The sequence below is a fragment of the Euwallacea similis genome, chromosome 28, assembly GCF_039881205.1.
Source record: "Euwallacea similis isolate ESF13 chromosome 28, ESF131.1, whole genome shotgun sequence".
NCBI classification, from domain to species: Eukaryota; Metazoa; Arthropoda; class Insecta; order Coleoptera; family Curculionidae; genus Euwallacea; species Euwallacea similis.
The window spans coordinates 1,678,779-1,701,699 of record NC_089636.1 but is presented as its reverse complement, the minus strand read 5'-3'; the positions used below and the strand labels follow the sequence as shown (position 1 = coordinate 1,701,699).

Genomic DNA, 22,921 nt, shown 5'->3' with positions numbered 1-22,921 from the left:
CCTGGAGTTTCTCTTGTCTACGGAGCCTCAAAGTTGAATTATCAATACTGATAACATGTCGCAACGAACCATATACTTAATAAAAGATTAGTCGGCGAGCTTTTCATAAATTGGTGGGCCCCAAATCCTGGCCCAAGCGATTTATTCGAATAAAATTGGCCACATATGTCCAGAAGGTATTTTTTATTACCTCATTTATATAGCCGCAGGACAGGCCGTTGCGTCTGAGCCCTTCAAATTTTTATGTTACACTTACACGAGGAAAAAATTATGTTTCCATAAATACAGGGTAACAGTTGCTAGAGAGATTTATTTCGTCGGGATAGAAGTATGTAATTTTTGGTGCTCGAAGATGGTTGGGAAATCCTGAAAATCACCCTTTTTTTTCCTTTTTTTATTTTAAAATAACAAAACAAAATACTATCACCAATAACAAACTAATAACATTCACAATAGCTGGTGAAAATACCCACCGTCTTCCATAATGCATGTGTCAACTCGCCTTAACATTGATTAACGTACTTTTCCAAATAAACCTAATGTATGTTTAATAATGGCATGCGACTCAAACATCCTGTTTCTTAGATTTCCTTCATTTGGGACCGCCGCTCTACAAAACTAACGACTACAGATGACCTCATAAAAAAATCTAGGGGATTCAGATCGGGTGATCTGGAAGGCCATACATACCGTCGTACTCTATGAGTGATAGAGCATGCATATATATTCTCTATCTCATTGCGCGATTGTCTTTATTCTGGACCCTTCTCACACCTCCTGTCATGAAATCACCACATTTCCCTAATTTAGTTAAATCGAGCTTTACCCGGCTAAGTTACTCACCTCGTTTGAAGCTAATTTATTGTAATTTTTATTTAGGCTAAAGCAATTCGGTCGTCCTTTACAAACCCATAAGAGGGTTTATTCAAAGCCAACAAGTTGCGATTTAATTCCATCCAATAACAAAAGCGAACCAATCATAATACGTCATTAATATAACATTAAGGACCGGAGAGTGGATTACGAGGAATAAATTTACTTTGAGTGTTAGTTAATGGAAGGGCATATGTAGGTATTTCCAATTATCATTACAGAGGCAAGACAATGTTTAACTTGGGGATTGGACTTTATGCTAATTATAAGTAATTTAACAAGGGTATTAATAAGTATTATAGGTTTTTTTTGCTTCAACACAGGAATTTTGCTAGAAAAAATCAATTAAAAATTTTAATATAAAACATAAAAAGCAGCCCAATTACGGCTCCGACCATTCTTCTCCTTTATAACTGTCATCTTTATTCCGTGCTTGCGAGAAAGGAAAACGAAGAGGGAGAGTTTCAAGTTTCAATCACTCCTTAACAGGACCAATAATACCCCCAACCCAATTCTAAAGAATATTATTTCGATACGTGCCAAACGCCCTCGGCAGAAGAAATTAACGACAATTTTAAGTAAAAGAAAAAATGTCTCCAGATTTCGTAATATAATTGGGCCCATTTGGAACGCAAGCGCTGGAAAGAACACGGTTCTGGCGCGAAATTGTTCCAGTTAGTAAGCCGTCTATCCTAAGGGTGGAAGCCCGCAAAGCCCATGGCGCGAAAAGCGCGATTTTTACGTCAATTTGTGGTCGGCATTTTCGTTTTTCTATTGTTGATTTTCCAGCAAGGGTCCACTCTCCCTTTAGGTAAGTTTTTCCCAGTTATTATCGATAATTAATTCGTAAGATTCAAATCAAATCAAACAAAAACAAAATGTTGTTAAGCGATTTTTTGCTATTTTGAAAACTCTTTGCTTCTTCTTTAGCTGATAAGAGAATAAAGTTTTAAAGTCTCGGCAGTTTTCCGGATGATTGTGATGCTTTTCAGCGCTAGCGGAAAAAGTTTTCCATTGTAAAGTTCAACTTGATTTTCTGGCATGATTCTTCCCATTAACTAATTAACGGTTGATAATTAAAAGATTTTATTTTAGCGAATTTTACTTCCTGTCGTGCATAAGCAGGAATGATTTGCTAGTTAACAGGGCTTCAGCGCTTTTTAAGTTCCATTTAAAGTATACTCTGTGTCAAATATAATGAGGGCCAGTATGGGGGTCTCGTTAGCAGTAATAGACCCAGACATTAGATCTAAGAAAAGTTGCGCTTTCAAGGGAGTAGTTTCATGGTTCAAACACCCCAACAAAGGCTTTTAAAATTTTTGAGATATATCGAAAAAAGATAGAATTTATCTTTTATTTTTTTCTCGAGTGGTGTAAAGAGATAAATAAAATCCGAATCGCTTTTCCATTAAACTTTTTATGAAGCTTTAACACGCCGACCTTGATTTCATTGCATGATGTTCCATTTTTGTCAAGTTTTTATTGCAAATTTATTGATCGATTACACTCAATTATTCCCACAATTTTTTTCCTAGGCGCTTTTCTATCGTTTTCCCCCATGAGTGTGCGGTAAAGTGGCCGCGCTGTATGCATTTGCGAGGTGAAAGTCGTTCTATACCGCACGTGTGCGGCATGCAAATCAACCTGGCAGGTACCAAAAACCTTTGTGGTTAATGTGAGGCCGTGACCATTGACAGGAGCGCTTTAAAACTTTTTACCGCACGTGTACGTGTAAATGTTTCAACGTTATTATCCATTACAATTGCAGAAGGCAAAAAAGTTATTATTTCACACCCGCTCTTGCAGAGAATAGTAGATTATGCCACCAGGAGTAAAAATGGCTCTTTTGAGCTGAGCCCAGTGACTAAAGGGCGAAGCGAAATTGAGGCCGGCAACAGGGTGAAGCACAGTAAAAATCTTTTACTCCAAGTAACATAATATCACTAAACCTCCAAACTCCCACAGGATGTTCTCGGGTAAATGATAATCTGTATAACTCAATCGTCATGGAAACTTTAGAATGTTCATTTGCTCTAAATTTAAAATGTATAGAGTAGAACTGAGGTTACTAACACTCTTACAGTTAACTCGGGTAAGTAACTCGAGTAACCTTCAGAAAAGCCCCTGGAATATTTATATCCAGTCTGGCTGATTGCTTTGTTTGATTTATGGCATTGCATTACCTCTTCACTGTTTCTTGTTCATCTTAGTACCAGTTTATGGCACCCTCGGGAATTAAGTAATGTGCCGCGTTTACTTAATGCATAGAATATTATTTTATGGGTGCGTTTGAGGTATGTACGCAGGAGAAAACACAGTCAATAGTAAAAAGGCTTACAAGTCACTTAACTCTCATTAATTTCCCCTCCCAATTCATTAAATGCCTTCTCCTTCATTTTTGACAATATACCCAAAAATTCAAACTGCTTCTCACATTCATGGCCGGAAATTAGGCCCTAATTTCCGGCCATGCTAAACTCTCCTCGAATCTCTGCTGGTAATGGCAAAATGATAAATAGCAGCTACTCATCTTCACATATTTTCAAATTAAATATCATAGAGCCCGTTTCATACTACTGGTCAAACGACGCTCATAATCGTATGAGCGCAGCTCTCATTTGGGGAGCAATCACGTGACGCCCCTCTCATGTGATCACCATGATTACCTTTGAAGCGTTAAATTTTGAACTTTGCTGGTATAGAGCGGAAGCATCGCTATAGAATGAAGCATCAAAATTTATTATGAAGTGAGGTTCATACGTTATTTTCCCCCAAAACAGAAAAGTAAAATAGGAATGACAAGAACCTCAACAAAAAGCGTATCTTCAAGTTTTTGTTTCTTAATTTCGAAATTCACAGAAGTAACTTTGAACCAATTTACAATCCAAAATTTAATGAAAAGTACAGTAACGACGCGGGGTGTCCCACGTCAAATACAAAATTGGAGGGACGTCCAAAATTATCTGGATTTTAAAAAGGGAAATTAAGGACAACCTGTAAATTTTTGAAAATTCTGTTTCGACGACTACAAACGAACATTTCCATATTGCTAATTGAAAATAATCTGCTTAGTGCATCCAGAAATTCATGAAACTATTTTTTTCCTAGGCGTAAAAACAGCAATTATCTGTATGTTCTATGGTAAATAATGTTACAGTTTAAGCCCGCTTGGAAAAAGCTACTGTAGGTGCTTAAAACTGGCGAAAAAATCTTTAGCACACTCTATTGCGGATCGAACTTGTCTCGTTCGGTTAACTAAAATTAGTGTTTGGTAAAGTAATCACTTTAAATACCTGGGAGGTAAATAATTTAATTGTAAATGTGTCTACGTTCTTTATGGTGTAGGCCAAGTAACGCAATCTAAATTTATCCTTTTGTAGATTTAAAATAATTTATTGAGGCCATGTGCAATAATTTTGCCATAAAGCAATATTTGCCAGAACATTATTCCAACCACTATGATTATGTTTTCATTACATGAGGTCGAAAATGAGCATTTCCCAGTTGGAACTGTATTGAAAATACGCCTTAAATCTGCCAATACCTGTGGTAAATATGCATGAACAGCAGGATAAACTAAAACAGCAGGATTGTCTTAAAACGTAGTTTATAAACAAAAAGAATCACTTCTGGAGCAAGTAACTCAACTAGAGGCATTGCTTATCGTTCTCAATCTGATAAGGAAAAGTATCGTTCATTACAGGTCTGAACTGCGCTTTCTCGTGCTTACATGATTTTTCAATGGTCGGCCTCACCTCATACGGAAAATTATCATCAGGCGTGCACGGTCAAATGATATTTTCTTGACTCGTAGTGAAATGTACCATTAAGTAGAAAAAAAGGTTTAACATTTTCGATTGCACTAAGTACTAAAAAAAAAGAAATTTTATAGATAAAATAATTTGTATATATGTTCGCAATATTTTGAAAAATTTTGATAAATTTGTGAAATAAGTTCCACCACTCTTTGTTAGTTCAAAGCCTGACTTTTAATGTATCTTAATTTGCAGTCAATTCGAAAAGTTTGAAAAGTTAAGTCGTGAATTCCGAATTAGTTTAATGTTCAAATGTGTTGAAGTCGAAGGAAACTCGTGAAAGTCGTTTAGCCAAAATAATATCCATTATCCCTGAAAATTAAACCTCACGAAAATTTCATTTTTCGTAAAGCTCACACAAAACATTATTATTTGTTTTCGCCTTAGACCACCGAAAGCTGTGTTATCATCTCATCATGAACCACTTTTCTAGATCCCTTGGCAAATTCCTTTTACCTCGAGAAAAAGCTGCAAATTTTTAAACTACCAAAACTTCGCCGTTACATTTAAACTATTATTTGCCTTTCCTTTTAACTTTAAAATCGTACACTACGAAAACGTTTAATTAAACTTAAATTGGGTTTGAAGCTTTAATTTTCAAACACGTACCGAACACCTTTCGAATTCTCAAACTTTTTAACATGTGCTTAATTCCAATTCAATGGCGTCAACCTATTCAAATTCTTATGAAATAGGTAGACAAGTTCTCCAGTGTGCAAGAACTTTTCACACCTAACGCTTCATTTAAATAAAGATATCAGACATGAATGTTACTAAGTCGGTGTTCATGGATAGAATGGGGGAAAGGAAAAATTGTATTTACGTGATAATGAAATTTACAATATCGTATGTATCATATATTACGAGGTTATAACTAACTACTATAAACTTCCAAGCATCTGCTGTATGAAATTGAAAATAATAAAACTCGAATTCCGGGTGGACAAAACGGATTTATTGTTGCCCATTACATGGAATCTTCCAATATTTTATGACATTATTTTTAAATTACATTCTCGTTGAGTCCGTAATTGGTTTTTAAGATTAGTTTAAAAAAATTCATAAAGTTTGAGAGGGGATGAAATTTATAACTTTTGCGTTGAGTTGCTTTTAGCTCGTATGCTTTATTGAATTTTCCGCCTGCCAAGCTACGCATCTCAACTGATACACTTTTTTATGTTTGTCCACATCAGCGCAGCAAAATAGGGGGGTAAATATAATTTTGAATATGGAATATTGATTCCATTTTCTACATTTGTAAAGCAAACAAATCAGCTTTTTCTACTTATACAAAAAAAGCCATGGAAAGTATACGCGACATACATACATTTCACATATAAATGGAATCGATGTCTATCTAATTCTTGACGTAGATGATAGCTATAGAAATGAAATTGCTTTTGCTCTGCTACTGTTATTATTTCAAATGATGCATATCGAAGGACGAACAAGCTTTTAAAATAATGATAATACTTTCAAATTTTAACGGCGATTGCAGTAAAAATTTAATCTGATGAGCGTAAAGATTTGCTGAACTGGAGTATAATGAGGTAATAAAACCGAGCTAAAACTCGAAGTTGAGTGTAAAAGTGAGCATAATAATAAAACCCATCCGTTATGTAGTCATAAAATTTATATAAAAAGCTTTTTTACGTGTCCGCGAAAGCCTATATCCCGTTCATTATCTTATTTTTAACTATTCGCATAAAACCTGCTGTAAACTTAAACAAGGGGAGGAGTGAGAATGAGAGTATCTCACTAGTTCCAACATGTCGCACTTCATTTTGGAGGGGAAAACATCCTCTTTCCAGTAATTCCTAAATCAACCACGACTTATATTTAAAAAAATACAATTTTATGTGGAATTATGAAAATTTTCTTATCGTTGTAATCTACTCAAAAAATGGTCCTAATAACGCAAGAATTATATTTATCTAATTAATTTAACAACTAAATGATGAGAGTTTGTCGAAAATAGCCAAACATTCCTAATTGCTCCACTGGGCTTATATCTAAAAAAGAATTCGAGAGCGTTCTATTCATTTTTCCCAACCAAAATTTCTTCGATAAACGCTAAAATTTGCCTACTTCAAGCCCACACATGCCTGACTCTTTTGGTTGTCGTCGTTGCCAGCTGACTTGACTAGATCAAAGTACCGTAGTTGAGTAAACTTTCTATGATTATGTATGTTCGGTGCCTGTAGGTTTCTTTATTCAAAGATTTATTTGGATTTAAGAGAAATTTTATTTTCCGGTTAGCTTAAATCTAAAAAAAGTTATAGACATTTGGATTCCAGCTTATAGAAAAATTTATTATATCTTTTATTTAGATTTTTTGGATCAAATATCTATTTGGCCTAAATTAAGGTAACTTCACGTTGAAGAAACTTACTAATTCTTAACTTTTGGCTGAAGGGTAATCGCTTATTGTGAAGGAATATATATTTCGTGAAGGAAGAAAAAAAAATACATTTTAGGAATTCAGATTATATCTTCTTATGAAGAAAATAATTAAGTCTTTAAGAGTTTTCTCAGCCCCAAATCTATATGGTTTTATAAGAAAAGTTGTGAATCCATCGTTCTACATCTAGCTGAACTAACCTGAACTAAGGATTATTTCAAAGAAAGTTTAGGTTGAAGAAACTTGCTCGTTCTGCGGATTACAAGTTACAGCCCCTTGTGAAGAAAAAGAAGGTTCGACTTTTTTTAAGTTTCTTAAGAAATATGTATACCGTGTGACAACTGAAAAGGCGGTACGCATTGCTATGTTTTTACTATAGAAATTTCAAATTTTGACCACTAATATAAATCAACGTTATGAATATTTATGGGTCATTTTGAGGGTTATAGTATTTCTGGATTACACATCATCAGCGCAGGTTGAAACCACTGCCTCCTTGCCGAAGGGGCTGTGGGGGACATTGGGCTAATAAAGCGAACTGATGGTGATGGATTATACCCAACTCGAAGTAAAAAAGTCTTGTGATGGTACATAACAAAGGATGTCCGTTAAAAAAAATTGAATATCAATTAAATATGTCTGGGATTCTGGTTTGTAAGAGGAGGATCACTTGCATGGCCTCCCAGATGACCCGATATGAATCCTTCAGATTATTTTTTGTGCGGTCTCATTTAGTTGTCTTTACATCCATCCTGCATTAGGAACTAAACATTTCCTGCAGCTGGTCATTAGGTAAATTAACATGATTAATTTATTTCCGTCATTAAAGGATTATGACTATGATGAGTTGATTCTCTGGAGAACTATTTAAGCCTACGGTGAAACCACTACAATAACTTATCCAAGTTTAATATACCCAATAGACACAAGCACCATCAATTCCCAACCAATCATTCAAATGAACCTTTTACAGGAATCTAATTTTTTAACTTGGCGTCAATTAATCCATTATTTTTTACCTCCAAACCGAATATCGACGTGCATGGCATAATAAGTTGATTCATTTTACCCGAGACCGGTTCGTTTGAGTGGGGAAACAATTTAGTTAATGATGTTCTCGTACCGGTTTCTCAGTCTCGATTGTCACTTTTGGGACTCTAGACAATTCGTTTTCTCAGTAATAATGTCTAGATATACACTGCATTTGAATTATTCATGACACTAATAATATCCACGTTTATAGTGCCTGGTTTGATCGCTCAGTATAACGCTTCCTTTCATAAAAATCACTCAAAAGTAATCGGAAAAGTTTCCGACCGAGGTAAAACCACGAACAGCTAAAGTAATACTCTTGAAATTAAAATTTGGCGTGACCGACTGAAATAAGAACCTAAATAAAACCGGGCATTTTCTTTCTAATTTAGGAACCTAATACCAAGTTTGCGGAGTGCCATAAAACATAATTCGCTATGTGGTTTTCTCTGTGTTACCTGCATGTAGTCATGATATGTGGGGAAATAAATTGTGAAATATGGGGAAATAGGGAAACTTTCAATAAAGTAAAACGTATACGGCATTCTTTTCGACATATTCACAGCCGATGACTGCTTGAAAATTCACCTCCGACATTTCTGCTCAAACTTGAAATGAAGTATAAACAGGTGAATTACATCGTTTAAAGGATCTTAAGCGTCCCTAATTAGGAAAATAGTGTTATCAAATATCAAAGCAGAAGTCGAAACGTTTCGCCTACTCTGCAGCGCAAGGACTTCTAAGGAATTTGCTTTAATTACGAAGACGTCCTACGCACAAGCAGCTAATTAGCCGAGATCAGCTACAGTGACAAATTAGATTAAGCCACCTTACGAAAAACAATTAAAATATTATAAATAATGCACAAATCGACGCTCCGCGGGACTAGCACCGGACTTCTTAATGGAAACTGCATTGTTTTCTTCGCCGACGTTTCGACTTCTACATTTTAAGTCATCATCAGGACAACTCAAATCGCAACGCAGCAATGTCCATGATCATTCGTTATTCAAAACTTTCAGTTGTTTATCCGTTTTGGACGGACAACATGGACGTTGTCATATTATGCTTTTCATTCCTCTGACGGCCTAAAATACTGAAGGGGAAATGTCGACGGAGAAGTCAAAAAATTCCAATGGCACGAAACCTCGATTTACCTGCTGATTTGGAAAAGTGAATATGAAAAATTGCTGTAAACAATGTCTTTAAGGGTAAATTCATCTATTTCAATCGATACGAACAATGTGTTTCCCCTAAAATAGGAATCATTAGAAAGGGAAAGTTTATGCCTTTGAGTCGCCACAAATTTCTAATGTGTAAACTTTCCCAATTAAACGAAACTGAACAAAGTCCAAAACAAATATTATTTAGCAATTACTAGAAAACGTTATTATTATTATAAACAGGGCAAACATGGGTGGTATAAAACGCCTTGAAATCGAGGGAACAATGGGGAAACCTGATATTTGGGAAATCGGAAACTCCGTGGTCATGGCGTTAAAATTAGTAAGCTTTCCTCAATACATATTTGATTTAAAAATAATTGATGTCTTTGGGTTTCCTTAACAACATTCGTATTTTTACGTTCGTAAACAAGCAGCTTTGTAGGGCTTTCCGATGGGAAAAAACGCGTAGGTATCGTTTCTTGCGAACGCACTCTTTGAGAACGCAATGGAAATCCCTTTGAAACAAATTAAGAGCCTGAATGGCTTTCCATTAAAAATTACATTTATATGCAGAAAGCATCGGTTAATAGAAGGGACTAAAACTCAGAAACTACATTAATGTTGAAACTCTGCAAAGGAAAATCTTAACCGAAGCCGAAATCGACAGGTGCCTTCTTATAGTTTTCCACTATTAGTGTTCTGTATGGCTGACGTCTATGATGTTGAAGAAATCTTATGTTTAAAGTTATCTAGACGATTTCATGAGCGAAATTGGGTATGTGTTGGCACCTCTTGCAGGTGCTTAGGACCAAATTATTAATTTGGAGGGCAATTTCTATGCAAGTCACAAATTTGACCCATGTAGGCCAGTTCTTACATTTCGACCTAATGAAAAGTGTATTAACCTGAACTAATCCAGAATCAGCAGCTCTCGAATGTTTAACTAACCTGAACTAAAATTGCCAACTTTCTCTCATCGATTTTTCTAAAAGTCCTTCATTTTTAACTTGATGTGGTTGGTTGATATAAATTACCCCACACTGCACTTTAGTCGACACCTCTCACAATTTTCTTTTCGACGAAATTTCAAATCTCAAAGAAACCCACAAACACAATTTCCTAACCTGAACTAACCTTTTTTAATTTGTCTTCCTTCACTTATATCAACAGAAGTTTTCGCACAAGGTGAGACAAGTCTGCAACAAACTTTCTAACTCGAGAATCCACGAAAATTCTTTTTGAGAATCGACTCTACTTCCGAAGATTGTTAGGAAATTGCGAGGCAGAAAAATCACAATAGCGCCATATTAAATTCAGTCTTAAGTTGAAGGAAATTCTCAGATAACATGAGAGTGGATTAATTTGAAATCGCAAGGCAGAAAATCTATCCGGATATTGTAAAAGTCAAGATTAACATGCTGCAACAAGTTCAGTAAGTGACGAGAATACATTATAAGAAAAGCATGCTGTTCTGATGACAACAATTTTAACGTAAAGCTTTGAACAGTTCTTATGACTTTGGGAAGACGGTGAACAATTATGCACTAAAAAAATGGCTTTTCAACAATTTTGATGAGATGAAGATTCGGCGGGAGGGGGATATTGTTGGAGAGCATTGCTATGATGGGTGAGTGGGGGTTCTGTCGATCAACAGTGCAATCTCCAATAAAGATAGCAAAAAATTCACCTCCCTCTCCATGCTAAGTCAAATCCTCACAATAATTTGGTGGCCAACATAATCAAAGAGCACCATACGGAAACAGAATCTGTCTAATCTACTCCATCAGGATTAGTATTTACTTAATATTAAGTAGACCAAGGCAATCGTTGATCATAATAAGTTACGAATGGGATAAAAGCCCCCAAGGCCGTCGCCAAATTGGGTTATATGAACTTATTCTGCTTGTGTTTAGATATCAACGAGGGGATGTTTTCTTGAGGGACTCAGCGCCGAACATCAATACCAGCCAAAAGTATATAATATCAGGACAACAGTGTCCTTCAAAATATCTTTTCCATTACTGAATTCCAGCGACTTCATGTGGTCCTCACAAAAATAATCTACAGGATTCATATCGGGTGATCTGGGAGGCCATATTCTTCCTATCACACGGTTAGGGTGGTTACCGCCCAGAAATTAACGCACAACCAAACTAAAATGTGGTGGTGCACCATCGTGCATGAACCATATTATCATCGAATCAACATTAAGTGCACAACAACTAAAGCGTGCGGATTTTCTGGAATCCAAATGTGGCTATTGAGCGAAAATTGGGCGTTACAAGGAATCAAGGCGTAATGTGTTTAAAAAAAACGCATTATTTATAAAATCCAGGGTTGCTGCTAAGCTCAAAAATCTACCCTGGGAGGAAAGTGTTTAGGTTATATAGAAAGTATTAGGTTATATAATAGAATCTGCGCACGTTGCATATGATAACGCACAAGTTGTTGATCTTTTAAACCTTTTGTCACACAGTTGCATGTGTAATATTAAATTCACTGGCAATTTTTTGTCTACTGATTTGAGGGTCTCCCTCGATTTTATTTATCACAGCTTCTCCAATTTGAAACTTTTGAAACTGCCAGTTTCACGACGTCTTGCGTGGATATTAATAAAAGTTTGGACGTTTGGAGGCACTCGATGTCTGTAGACAAAATTCATATCTGTCATTTGTGCGTTAGCAAAATGAGCATTTTAAGCGCAACTCACGATTTATTACTCAAAAACTCCCGCGAAAAAATTAAAAAAAGACCCATACAACTCAGTTTTTGATAATCACTGTCAGGTTTTTCAAATCCACTATGAATAAATTTTCTGATTTTGCTGCCATGGACTCGTGTGCGTTCTCGTGCATCAGCGCTTTAGAGGTAGATTATACATTGTGTTTAATTATTTTGATAATTAAAGTTCACAGCTCAAACCCGTTTCTTTCCAGAACGGATGCCTTTGAGGAGAAATACTGAGAGGACTTCTTATGCGAAATTGATGGCAGATTGAGTTTGTTATTCAAAATAAAATGCAGTAAGCTGCAAAAAAGTAGTGAGTACTTAAATTCAGGTATCGTACCGGTAATCCCAGTCTGCGACGCTTTCTATTTTAATTTGAACACCCTGAATCTCGAGAACTTAGACGTTTCAGACACGTATTACGAGTAATACGAGTTTTTATCTTAAGATATGTCAAACATTCACCCCTTGAAGTTTGTCTACGTACTTAATTATGTATGGGATCCATTTCCACGTCTCTATGGAAATTAGCCTGCAGTTAAAGTCGACAGGACATTAATAATTTGGCCCAAACACAAGTAAATATTTTAGAGTAAAATAGTAGAGATGGATGTAGGTCTATGAATTATATTAATAAACTATTTCGCCGAAGCAACAAAGCCCGTATATGATGAGGTATAGGGAGTCTAAGCCAAAAATCCTTAGCCTGCATATCTTCGTATCGTTTTTCATTTACTGTTATTACTGAGCTGCTGAAGCTCGCGCCACTAATTGATCTGAGTGATTTTTTTCTTGAAAAATTTGCGTCTCCTGTGTTTATGAGCACCTGCAAAAGTTCCCTCAAATGCTTTAAGCGGTTAAGGAACTAGGGAAAGGAAATATTTTGCATATATTTTATCTTGATTTTTCGTACATTCCAAACTTCTTACAATATCTAGACCGACGTAGCTTTCACCTTGCGAATTAATCATCTACTTGATGGTATAACTTACAGTCACAGACATGCATATGGGGTTGCTGAATATTTGAGTACATTAAGCAGAAAAAACATACCCTGAGTGGTATTAAACACACACGACTTTTAATTACAGTCATTAACCTGCTGGTAATAAACAAATAGCCTAACAGGTTGTAATGCAGCTCAGATTATAAAACAGTTTACACGCAACAATTAAAACTTTCAGGAAACGTGAAGAATGACTAAAGCTTAATTATATACGTCACATATACGCTAAACACAAACTAGCAAACTTCCTAAAATGGCTTTCAGCTATCGGAACATTTCAACTCTACATATAGGAGATTTGTTAAAAGTTATGCTCCAGAATTATGGGCGAAAATAAACAGGTTTTCCACAGGAAAAAGTTTTGGGCACATAGAGGAGGAAGTTTGCTGTAACATAAGTAGAAAATTCTGGAGGTAATTAGCATGACAATCAGGGACAATTATTGCCAGATCAAACCAACCCGCTGTATAATCTCCGACCGCAAGTTCTAAGTAACTCTTTGAAAAGTTTTCTAGCGAAACATTTATTTTACGTCGAAGTTGGTTTGATCAAATAATAAGCCGCAGAAGTATTTAAGTCCTAATTAGAGGAATAATGAATTAAGTGAGTATTTACTTTTCCCGTTAAACAAGCAGTAATTTGAGTATGAAAGTATACACAATAATATTCAGCCAATTAGGGACTTTATGGCATCCAAATCTTGCTTTTGTTTCGAAATAATAATATTTGCCTTGAATTACAATGTAGTAGTGGAAAACGAAAGATCTGCATTACCATTTCCGAGAGGGAGTGTTCTTTTCTGCATGATTTTTTAGCTTTTTTATTCCCAAATTGGCGGCTGAGTTTCACCGGACTCGTACCTCGTAATTAGTGCTATTATAAGCAACATGGACGTTGAGTGGCAAAAAAGTATAATTCGCAAACATAGAGAATATCCAATTACCGCTGCTCCACGTCTCTGATTCGGATACAATATCATATTTTTCGGCTTAAAGTTTCGGTGAAACAGGAAAACTTTTGCTTGTAAACCTCCATTGCTTCATAATCTGATTTACCGCAACCTGGACTTAAATCAATGCAAATCCGGACAATTGTGGCAAAGGATCTCAAATGTTTGATGCTGAGAACTATGTTACTATGTTAACTCAAGTCTCTTTGTAAGCCTACTACCAATAAAATTTGGTGACTTGCACCTAATTCCCTAGACAAATTACTAATGAGACTTTTACATGTAAACGCGGTTAGGAAAAGTTTTCCGTCAGTTCTGAGAACAACCAAAAGTCGTGTTTGTTTATTCGCCAATTATGAAAGTTAAATTGTATTTAAATATAAACTTGTTTGCGTGCTGTTTTAGGGTCCCTCAAGATCTAATTAAACATGCCTTGTCTGCAATGTTTAGTCTTTCAAACTGGACCAGGTCTTAATGCTTTGCTTGGTAAGGTAAATACTGGGCATGCTAGGAAAAAATGAAAGATTTTTCTTTTTTTTTTAAATTTAGCTCGTTAACGAATCTCGCAAACATTCTTCTCAAATTTATCATTAGCCGTATTATTTGTTATTTAGAATACGATAGGATAACTATTTGTGTATTATATGCGAAAAGGTACACGGTAGACTGACCACATAAATTATGAATGCACAGGGTGATCCCCAGGGTGTTCCGATATTTAACGAGCTGATTTTCTGGATTGTTCTAAGACAAAAATATTATGTAAACGTATATCCTAAATTGAGTCGTTTCTGAGATACTGCGTGTTAAATATTAAGAACAATAAAATATTTTTCTTCGTATTTTCAAAATGGCACAAGATATTTTATCGGAACTAGGCATACCTACACAGTAGTCTAAACAGTACATTTCCCTTCTATTTAAAGAAAAATGCTGTAACCATTGTCGTGCGTAGGGGTTACCATGCTAATTCTTATAGGGAAATGAGGATACGCCACTGGTGTTTTCCAAATTGGATATATTTTTTTTAAATAACCGATTCAAAATACACCAAAAATGTCTCTTTTTTTTCTTAAACAGAAAAGGAAATGTACTGTGTTTGGACTACTGTGTAGGTAAGCCGAGTTTCAACAAAATATCTTGCACCATTTTGAAAATACGATGAAAAAGATTTCAATTTCCTTAACATTTAACACTGACTATCTCGGAAATGGCTCATTTTAGGACATACGTTTATAGAACATCTATTAGAATAATCCAGAGAATCGGCTCCTTAAATATCGGAACACCCTTAAGAACCTCCCTGTGTGTGTTCCTGAATTTTAAACATGATTTTTTCTAGAAGCATACAAGTAAATATTGAGTTAGAAGAAGAATCGTTAATTTGTGTAACTACATAAAAAAAAACTTATAACATTAAAACCTCTCATTACCTTGGAGAACATGCCTAACACGTTGCCCGCATGTTACACGCCGGTCCTATTAACCACCCAACGAAAAGTACTTACTTGCGCTATCTGAACTTTTGTGGCCGCAATCCCAATCTCACTGCCTTCCTGGCTTTACCTGAACTGGAAATATCCATTTTTATATAAGTTTCCATTAAGCATCCAACGACAGATTTTTACATACACGATATGGACTTTTCGGCGTACAATCTCAATCCCTCTGCTTTCTTGGCTTTACCTTCATTGGAAATATCCGTTTTTTCTTAAAAAAAAACACCGACAACGAATCGTACAATTAATGTGAGATTCCATGTTCCGTAACTGAAATAAAAGGATACAAATGGAATGTGCGCATTTATTTCGTTTCTTCGTACATAATTCCGCGCTAAATAACTTTTAAAGCACCAAACACACTTCGTAAGTAAATAATAGCTTCGTAGCCTTATTATTTAAAATTTTTTGCGTTATTTGTCATTTGTCGTGTTTGGGGCTGTTCAGGCTCCCATGGTTGGTCGGACAATCATTGCTACACAAGTCCGCAACCTACAACTCGGTTAACCTTAACTTAATTGAGCTCCAATTTGTCATTACCATCTGCCTGATCATTGTACTTGTTCATAAATTTAGCATCTGTCCTTTATCAAGGTAGAGAGTCGCTCAAATCGTTATTTGAAATACATTGCCTGGATGTCGTGCACTTTCTGTCTGTGGTACAGGTTTTCCTGTTACTTTAATGGACAATCAGATGTCCAAGGTATTATTTGCACTTTTGCCATATGTAATTTTGTATGGTTTCAAGTATTTATCTTTTAATTTCAGTCCTAGTTTTAATTGTGTTCGCTTTATTATCACTAGCTCTCCTCCAACGTAATTAACTGCCACTCACCTCTTCTTGTTGAAATATGACCGGTTCTCTTGTTGCATCTTGGATATCTGATGCTTAGCTTCGTATCTATGTCGCATTATTTTTGATTTCTTACGTCGCTTATCGTTCATTGTATTCTTCGTCTGTTTGCATAGTTTTTTCTTTTTTCCTGAGAATGTTGCGCTGATGTTGGGCCATTCGGCACCGATCGGGCAATCATAAGTTTGGTGGGCGATGAGACGCTAGACAAGTCCGGAGCCACATAATTTATGTAGGGCCCATCGTCTGTTTCGAAATAATATTGAATTGATTAAATTGGATGCAAATAAATGAAAATGTTAAATATTAAATATGGGTCACGACATTTTAAAGGCGCGCTAAATTATAAAAAAGCGAAGAATCTTATCCAAAAGCTGATAGATAACCTGCTTCGTAAAATTATTGTCTTGTGATCTTTTTTAGAAGTTCACAAGTCTGTTTTAATCCTGATTGCGAAAAAAATGCATTTATCTGGCACTTTTCACACAATCTCATGGACGCTCCTCATAAAAAATTACTGGATCCTTATTCAGTTAGATTTGAAATCTTATTACCTGCTTATTCGCTTTTTGAATTTAGGCATTCGCCGTGTAATTGCAGTTGACTGAAATCCCATTTGGACTGATAAATTATGCAAATTATAAAGCAAGTGGATGCATATTTCAGCATTAGTGAAACAAAGCGAATTTCAAGTTCCGGAGAGTGCATTTAATAGACTGCACAAGTCGCGTTCTTTGGCGTTTCGAATGCTTCCATAATATGTGTATAAAGACACAAAGTGGAGCGACCTCTAAAAAAGGTTCAGTTGCGTGCAATATGAGGTGCTTAAGTTTGAACAGTGGCCTGATATCGTGAATAAATGAAAATTATGACAAAAGAGTACGTGGAATTGATCGCTACAGCGTAAAAAGTTTTGTTGAGAATCATAAATTCAAGAGATAAGATAAAAGTCACAATACGAAATCGCAATTTAAAACCTACAGAATTTTGTAATTTTTCCTTAGCAAAGACAGGTTGCTGTACGCTTTATAGGGCTTAAGGCTTGTGAATGGCTCAGATTTAGCTTCAGGATTGCAAGAACATCGCGAATGTTTCCAAGGAGTGCCACGAGACGCGAGGACAAAACATCAAATAAATTATTGGAAGTTTAACTAATATTATGCAAACGAAGACAGAAAATAAGAGAATTAAGCCATCAACGGGGAACCCCCCCGCCGTTCAGGCGTAACCGTGGAACTCCCCCGCCCAAGCCAGATCGGAAGGCCCCGCTATGTTTTGTCTTGTTATTTTTAGGTAGCAAGAAAACAATGTTATACGTTTTTTATTAATTTGGTACTTATTGAGGAATTTGTAACTTTTTGTAAAGTCGATACAAAATGCCGTTTTCCTTCCAGGCACTGGAAACAACAGCGAGGCACTTCTAAGAGATATTGTTGCCACTTCAAAGTCTCCTTTGGTAAAAATTCGTTTTAATGAAGTTTCGTGGGGGTAAACTGTTTATACCATAAATCTTCAGAATGTGAAATAATCGATATAACCAGTATTCCATAGACCTATTTATTGCATAATGCAATGTTGTGACCTTTTCGGGCACTAACTCCAAGCCCAGCTTATTTCTTGCTTTTGCACATATTTTTCCGGCATTTCCTTCATAATTCAATTTTGGCTCATGCAGTATTGTGGAATTCACATATTTTGGGATTCTATTATTCACAGATCAGATCCAGCTGGGAACTGAAATGCTGGCTAAATCTGTGAAGAACCGATTCTACCACGAATGGGGCGATATCAAGGAATGATTGGTTGGTTGCATTTTTTTACCAAGGCCAGACCTGAGATTGGTAGATAAGTGTGCTGCAAATGTATGATTGCCAGCGGTTATAAATTGATTTATAATTTCCCAGTATTTCATCCATGGGCTGTAGCGGGGGAGGGGATTTTCAATAATTCCGTAGTCCGTATGGGTGGCGTTTTTGACTCAGCATGAGCCCAATAGGGGATAAATGATGTATTCTGGAGACAAAGGGGATATAAACAATAAACACCCTAATAGAAAAACAATTCTCAGTTAATTATCTCCTCGTCCTGTCATAAAAAATGCTAATAATGAGAAAAAGGAATTAGGTTAACGCCTTGGCAGACTCGCAAACTACTAACGAGCCGTGTAAATCTTAATCGCGTGTCTTTTAGCCTTAATGGTCCGTCGCATAATTTAGCTGCGGTTTTCCGGATTTTACCTTATTCTGCATCTTTCGCAACTTGATTCCTTGGCGAAATTTTCACGTGATTATTTTCACTCTGTCACATCCAGGTCTCAGTTCTCTGGAAACCTTCAATCTGGATTTTTATCGGTGTCAAAATATCAGTGTATATTTTATGCATCAACCGGAACGATGTCAGCATCGTTTATGTCCTGTTTGACTGTATTCAGTTCAAAAATTGTTTTCCGACATTTTAGCACGGTTCATCAGTTATTCCGGGCCAATAACACAAATCTATAAAAGGACAGGTTCCTGCATGAGGCCGAGAGAGCCATCCTATGAAATAGAAATTTATAGAGAATAAATATATGGAAACCTCTTTCCCATTCACCTAATGCACCCTTTAAACTCCATAAAAGGTCTGAAACCCCGACGTAGTTTACGATCTTTATGTCTGATTCTAAAAAATATATTTCTTTTCCGAAATGACTATTTTAACAACACCCAAATAGGGATAAGTAGAATTGATGTGAGGCATCCACAGACAATATTCCAGTAATTTGAGATCGTATGTAAAGCCTCTAAAAGAGCCATAAAGTGATAAAATTTAACTAGACCCTCAGGGACCCTTTGAATTTATTAGGGAATAGGAACAGGGTCACATCGGCGTGTTCTTTTCCGGTCGTAGATGCTTCAGATGATTGGCCGTTTTTTTCCAGGATACCCGGGGATAAAAAAGACATTCTTAAAATTAAGGACGAATTTACATTGAACAGGGATGAGATCAGCCTCTTACGTTTCATTATTTGCGATGGTAGGTCAATATTCTATAGCCCCGTTCAGCCATTTTTCCCATATAATGTCTTAGTGGCTGTTAAATGAAAAGGTTGCTGTAAAGAGAAAGGAGGATATGCATGAAAAGCACTTGAATTCGGATTTTTTAGAGTTGCGAATTTCAGGAGAGTTACAATTTAAGTTATCTAACGTCAAACCTCAAGTGACTAAAAAACTGGTCTTTAAAAAACCACATTAGTTTAGATCTCTAGAGGTCAAATTTGGAGCTGAAGAGACCTAAATATTCCCAAAATGGACATATTGGTGGGGGAAATTTAATGAATTTTAATTGGATATTGTAGGTTTTAATCAAATGAGTTTAGTGTTTGTTTGAATGATGCCACTTGATATGCTTCTAGTGTGTGCTTTGGCGTGAAATATTTTCAAAAATTTGTACGTGAATAACCAGGAATATTTTGATCATTGAAACGAACTGCATAGTTCTGTATCAACAGCGTCTATCAATAGGGCATCGAATTACCACCATTTTCAATCGCGATCATTAATACAGATGAGGACTTGGCCAAGTTTAGGTAATCAATACAAGACACAATTTGATGTTTGTCCTCACTCAAGATGGATTGAGAATCTCTAGAAGACAGATTCCTGTGAGAACAGAATTTTGATTACCTCCCTGGAGTCAGATTCTCCACTTTGGGGAGCAGATCACTGCTAAGGGAGAACTTGAGAAAATAAAGTTTTAAGTGAAAACTGCTTGTTTGATGACCCTCCTAGTTGATGTTGATGAATGTTTGATGACCCTCTTGAAATAATATTATAAGTCAACACAAATTCGAGAATTTGGTGGATCCAGATTTTACACTCCATTACATTACATTACATAACCATTAAAACTGTATATTCAGAAATTCCACATTCCTGGCCTATTTCCTGCGAACGGAGGATGTTCAGGAAAATTCTTTAGGCATTAATAAAGCTTGGTTTCTTTGCGGATATACTCGTTAAACGGTGTTTCTACTGAACTAGGTTTATTTATTACATCACAAGGACTATCGCAGGGAGACAGCATAGAAGGTAATTCCGTCTGGATAAGTGGTTGGGAAAGGCTCCACTGTGGATCTATAAAGCGTAGGATTTACTCTCTTCCACGTACGGTCATAATGGTGTTTTAATATCAGTTTTTGTCTCATGTAAGAGTATTTTGCAGACGCGGGGATTTTTTAATTTAACCATTCATTTTCCTAACTTAAGCGAAACATTGCAGTACTTACATGACTCTTTTGCAACCGAAAGGGGTAGGCAGAAAACTAGCTGGCATTTCAATCTTCACTAACTTCAATATTAGTTGAAACGAGAACGCTTTATCCAGCTAGTGGAGTTATTAAAGCTTGCTCAGCATTCATCTTAATTAGCTGGCCAAATTAATACATTCGGCTGCAATAACTTCGTTTTAGGCAATCCTACCGGGTATTAGCGGGGAAAGCTCTTTCATTTTGGATTCAATTAATGTTAGCTGAACGTCTTCAGATTTCCTTATGATTAATACGGACCTTCTAAACCCTTATGACGTAAATATAGTAATGCCATTGAGGAAAATAACGGCGCTTCATGATCCACATAAATTTCCCGCATGGACTATCTGCTTAATAAAAGTAGCGGTTCGCGTTATTATGGCGTTTTATCAACATCACGATTTCTCCAAATATATCCCTGGAGAATAAAAATAATTGATTAAGCTCGCCACGATCCTCATAAAACAAATTATCTTTTTATCTTGTTCGTTTCTTCGAGGAAACCTCTAACGATGTCTAGTGTATAATTTAGGTGCTTAGAGGTAACGCCTCAGTCAGTGGAGATTTCCTACTTTTTTAACTGGTAATTTATTCCTCAAGCAGTATTAAAACGTTACATATTTATCACGTTTTCAAAAGTAACATGGCCCCTTGTTCAATCTGATAAATTAAGGTATCAGTTTCCATTTTTATGCCGCCTTATCACCGCTACGCTCCTTTATACTATATTTCTCTTGGGGATAGAAACAATTTACTAACAACTCCGCCTTTTCTTATAGCCGATATATTTACTCCCTACTAAGAGTCTTTATAATCTGACTAATACCGCCGTTAAAGCCATAATCTCGTGCATCATGACACACATTTTTCCCTTCCTCTTATCGCAGATCTAATCAACATTCATCCATTGTTTACAAAATTCCAGTATCCCCCGATGGTTTTATCCATAAGTGAAATATACAACGATGTTGATTTATCCCTTATAGTAACGCTACGAATTTATCGCCTGCACTATAAATTTATGAAAAGTTAAAATATCTGAAAAACCCTGTAAAGTAGGTCACCAGGGAGAGTAGTTGTAGGTTCATGTAAATTTACCTTTAGTCAAAATAGAGAAATGCGGATGGTATCACAGAAGGCCAAGTGCTAGCAAGTAATTTGAATTTGGTGCTTAATACAGGGTGTGTCATTGAAATTCAAACAACGCAATTCCTTTCAGAGAAACAACTGAAAAAGCCTTCAGAAGCTCTTGCAAGGAATTTTTATAATATACACACCGTTAAAAATCTTAGACCCCCTAATTATTATACAACTACGTGTTAACCATATTTGCAAACAAAAATTCTAATGCCCAACAACATCTTTACCTTCATGTTTATTATTATTTTTTGTTTGCAAAATAACAAACTTTTATCCATTATAAAGTATAACCAAATAAATAAACTATAAATCTTGTTTATACAGAGGGTCCAAGATTTTTGACGGTGTGTGTATTTAAAACGTTGCAGATATACACAGTGTGTCCGGGTTAAGGACTTATCCTTGTAAAATCTTTGTTTTTTGGACGTTTTCGATTTTTTTTTTGTTTATTAGATATTCAAAATAAAGTTTATTATTGTTTTTTTGCTACTGCCACAACCATAAACAAGATAGTAAATAATAATGCATATTAAAACCACTATGGTTATTTTCAGTAATTCTTATAATTAATCATGAAAGCATTCCCCCAAAAAATTGTGTTTTCTTTGAAAAGGAGTGCCCCTATCAAAAAAGAACAAGAAAAGCAAAACAAGCGTAAATATTGGGCTTTTTACTATGTAATTGTGTGCTAAAATTGAAACACCCAATTTGAGTCATTTTGGAAATATTGAATAAAGCCGTTTGTTCTTGTTACATTTCAACACCCTGTATCTTGGAAACAAAGCATATGCGGACATATGCTTATTAGATATTTTTTACTTAAAATTAATCGAAGATTACGCCCTTAAATTTTTTACACGTATTTAGGAAACACCCTGTATAAACCATTTCTATTTTTGCGGAAAAAGGCTGTTGACTAAACTGGTGTTTCTGTCTATGATACATATTTTTAACTTAGACAAAACATTATTACAAACGAAACTTATGATCTAGATCTGAAAGTGTTTCAACAGGGTGGTCGACGAAAAGAGGAAGCAGGATTACTTTGTCTGTCTTGTTAAGCTAACCGGTTTCAGTATAGTCAAGTTGTGAGGATTGTCCTTTCATTTGTTCTACAGATGTAGGAGTCTTTCGGTCATTTTTGTCCTGTGTGTGCGTTTGTATGGTAATTA

The 22,921-nt window shown here is 35.8% G+C and overlaps 1 protein-coding gene across 1 annotated transcript in view; it reads left to right on the top strand.

Annotated features, from left to right (window-relative positions):
• Window positions 1-1,577: 1,577 nt before the first annotated feature.
• LOC136417448 (lachesin-like) overlaps window positions 1,578-22,921 on the top strand; it is a 52,129-nt gene continuing 30,785 nt past the window's right edge. The window contains exon 1 of the mRNA XM_066403142.1: window positions 1,578-1,684. Within this exon, the coding sequence (XP_066259239.1) occupies window positions 1,591-1,684 (94 nt within the window). The 5' untranslated portion in view covers window positions 1,578-1,590. The remainder of the gene's footprint in view (window positions 1,685-22,921) is intronic.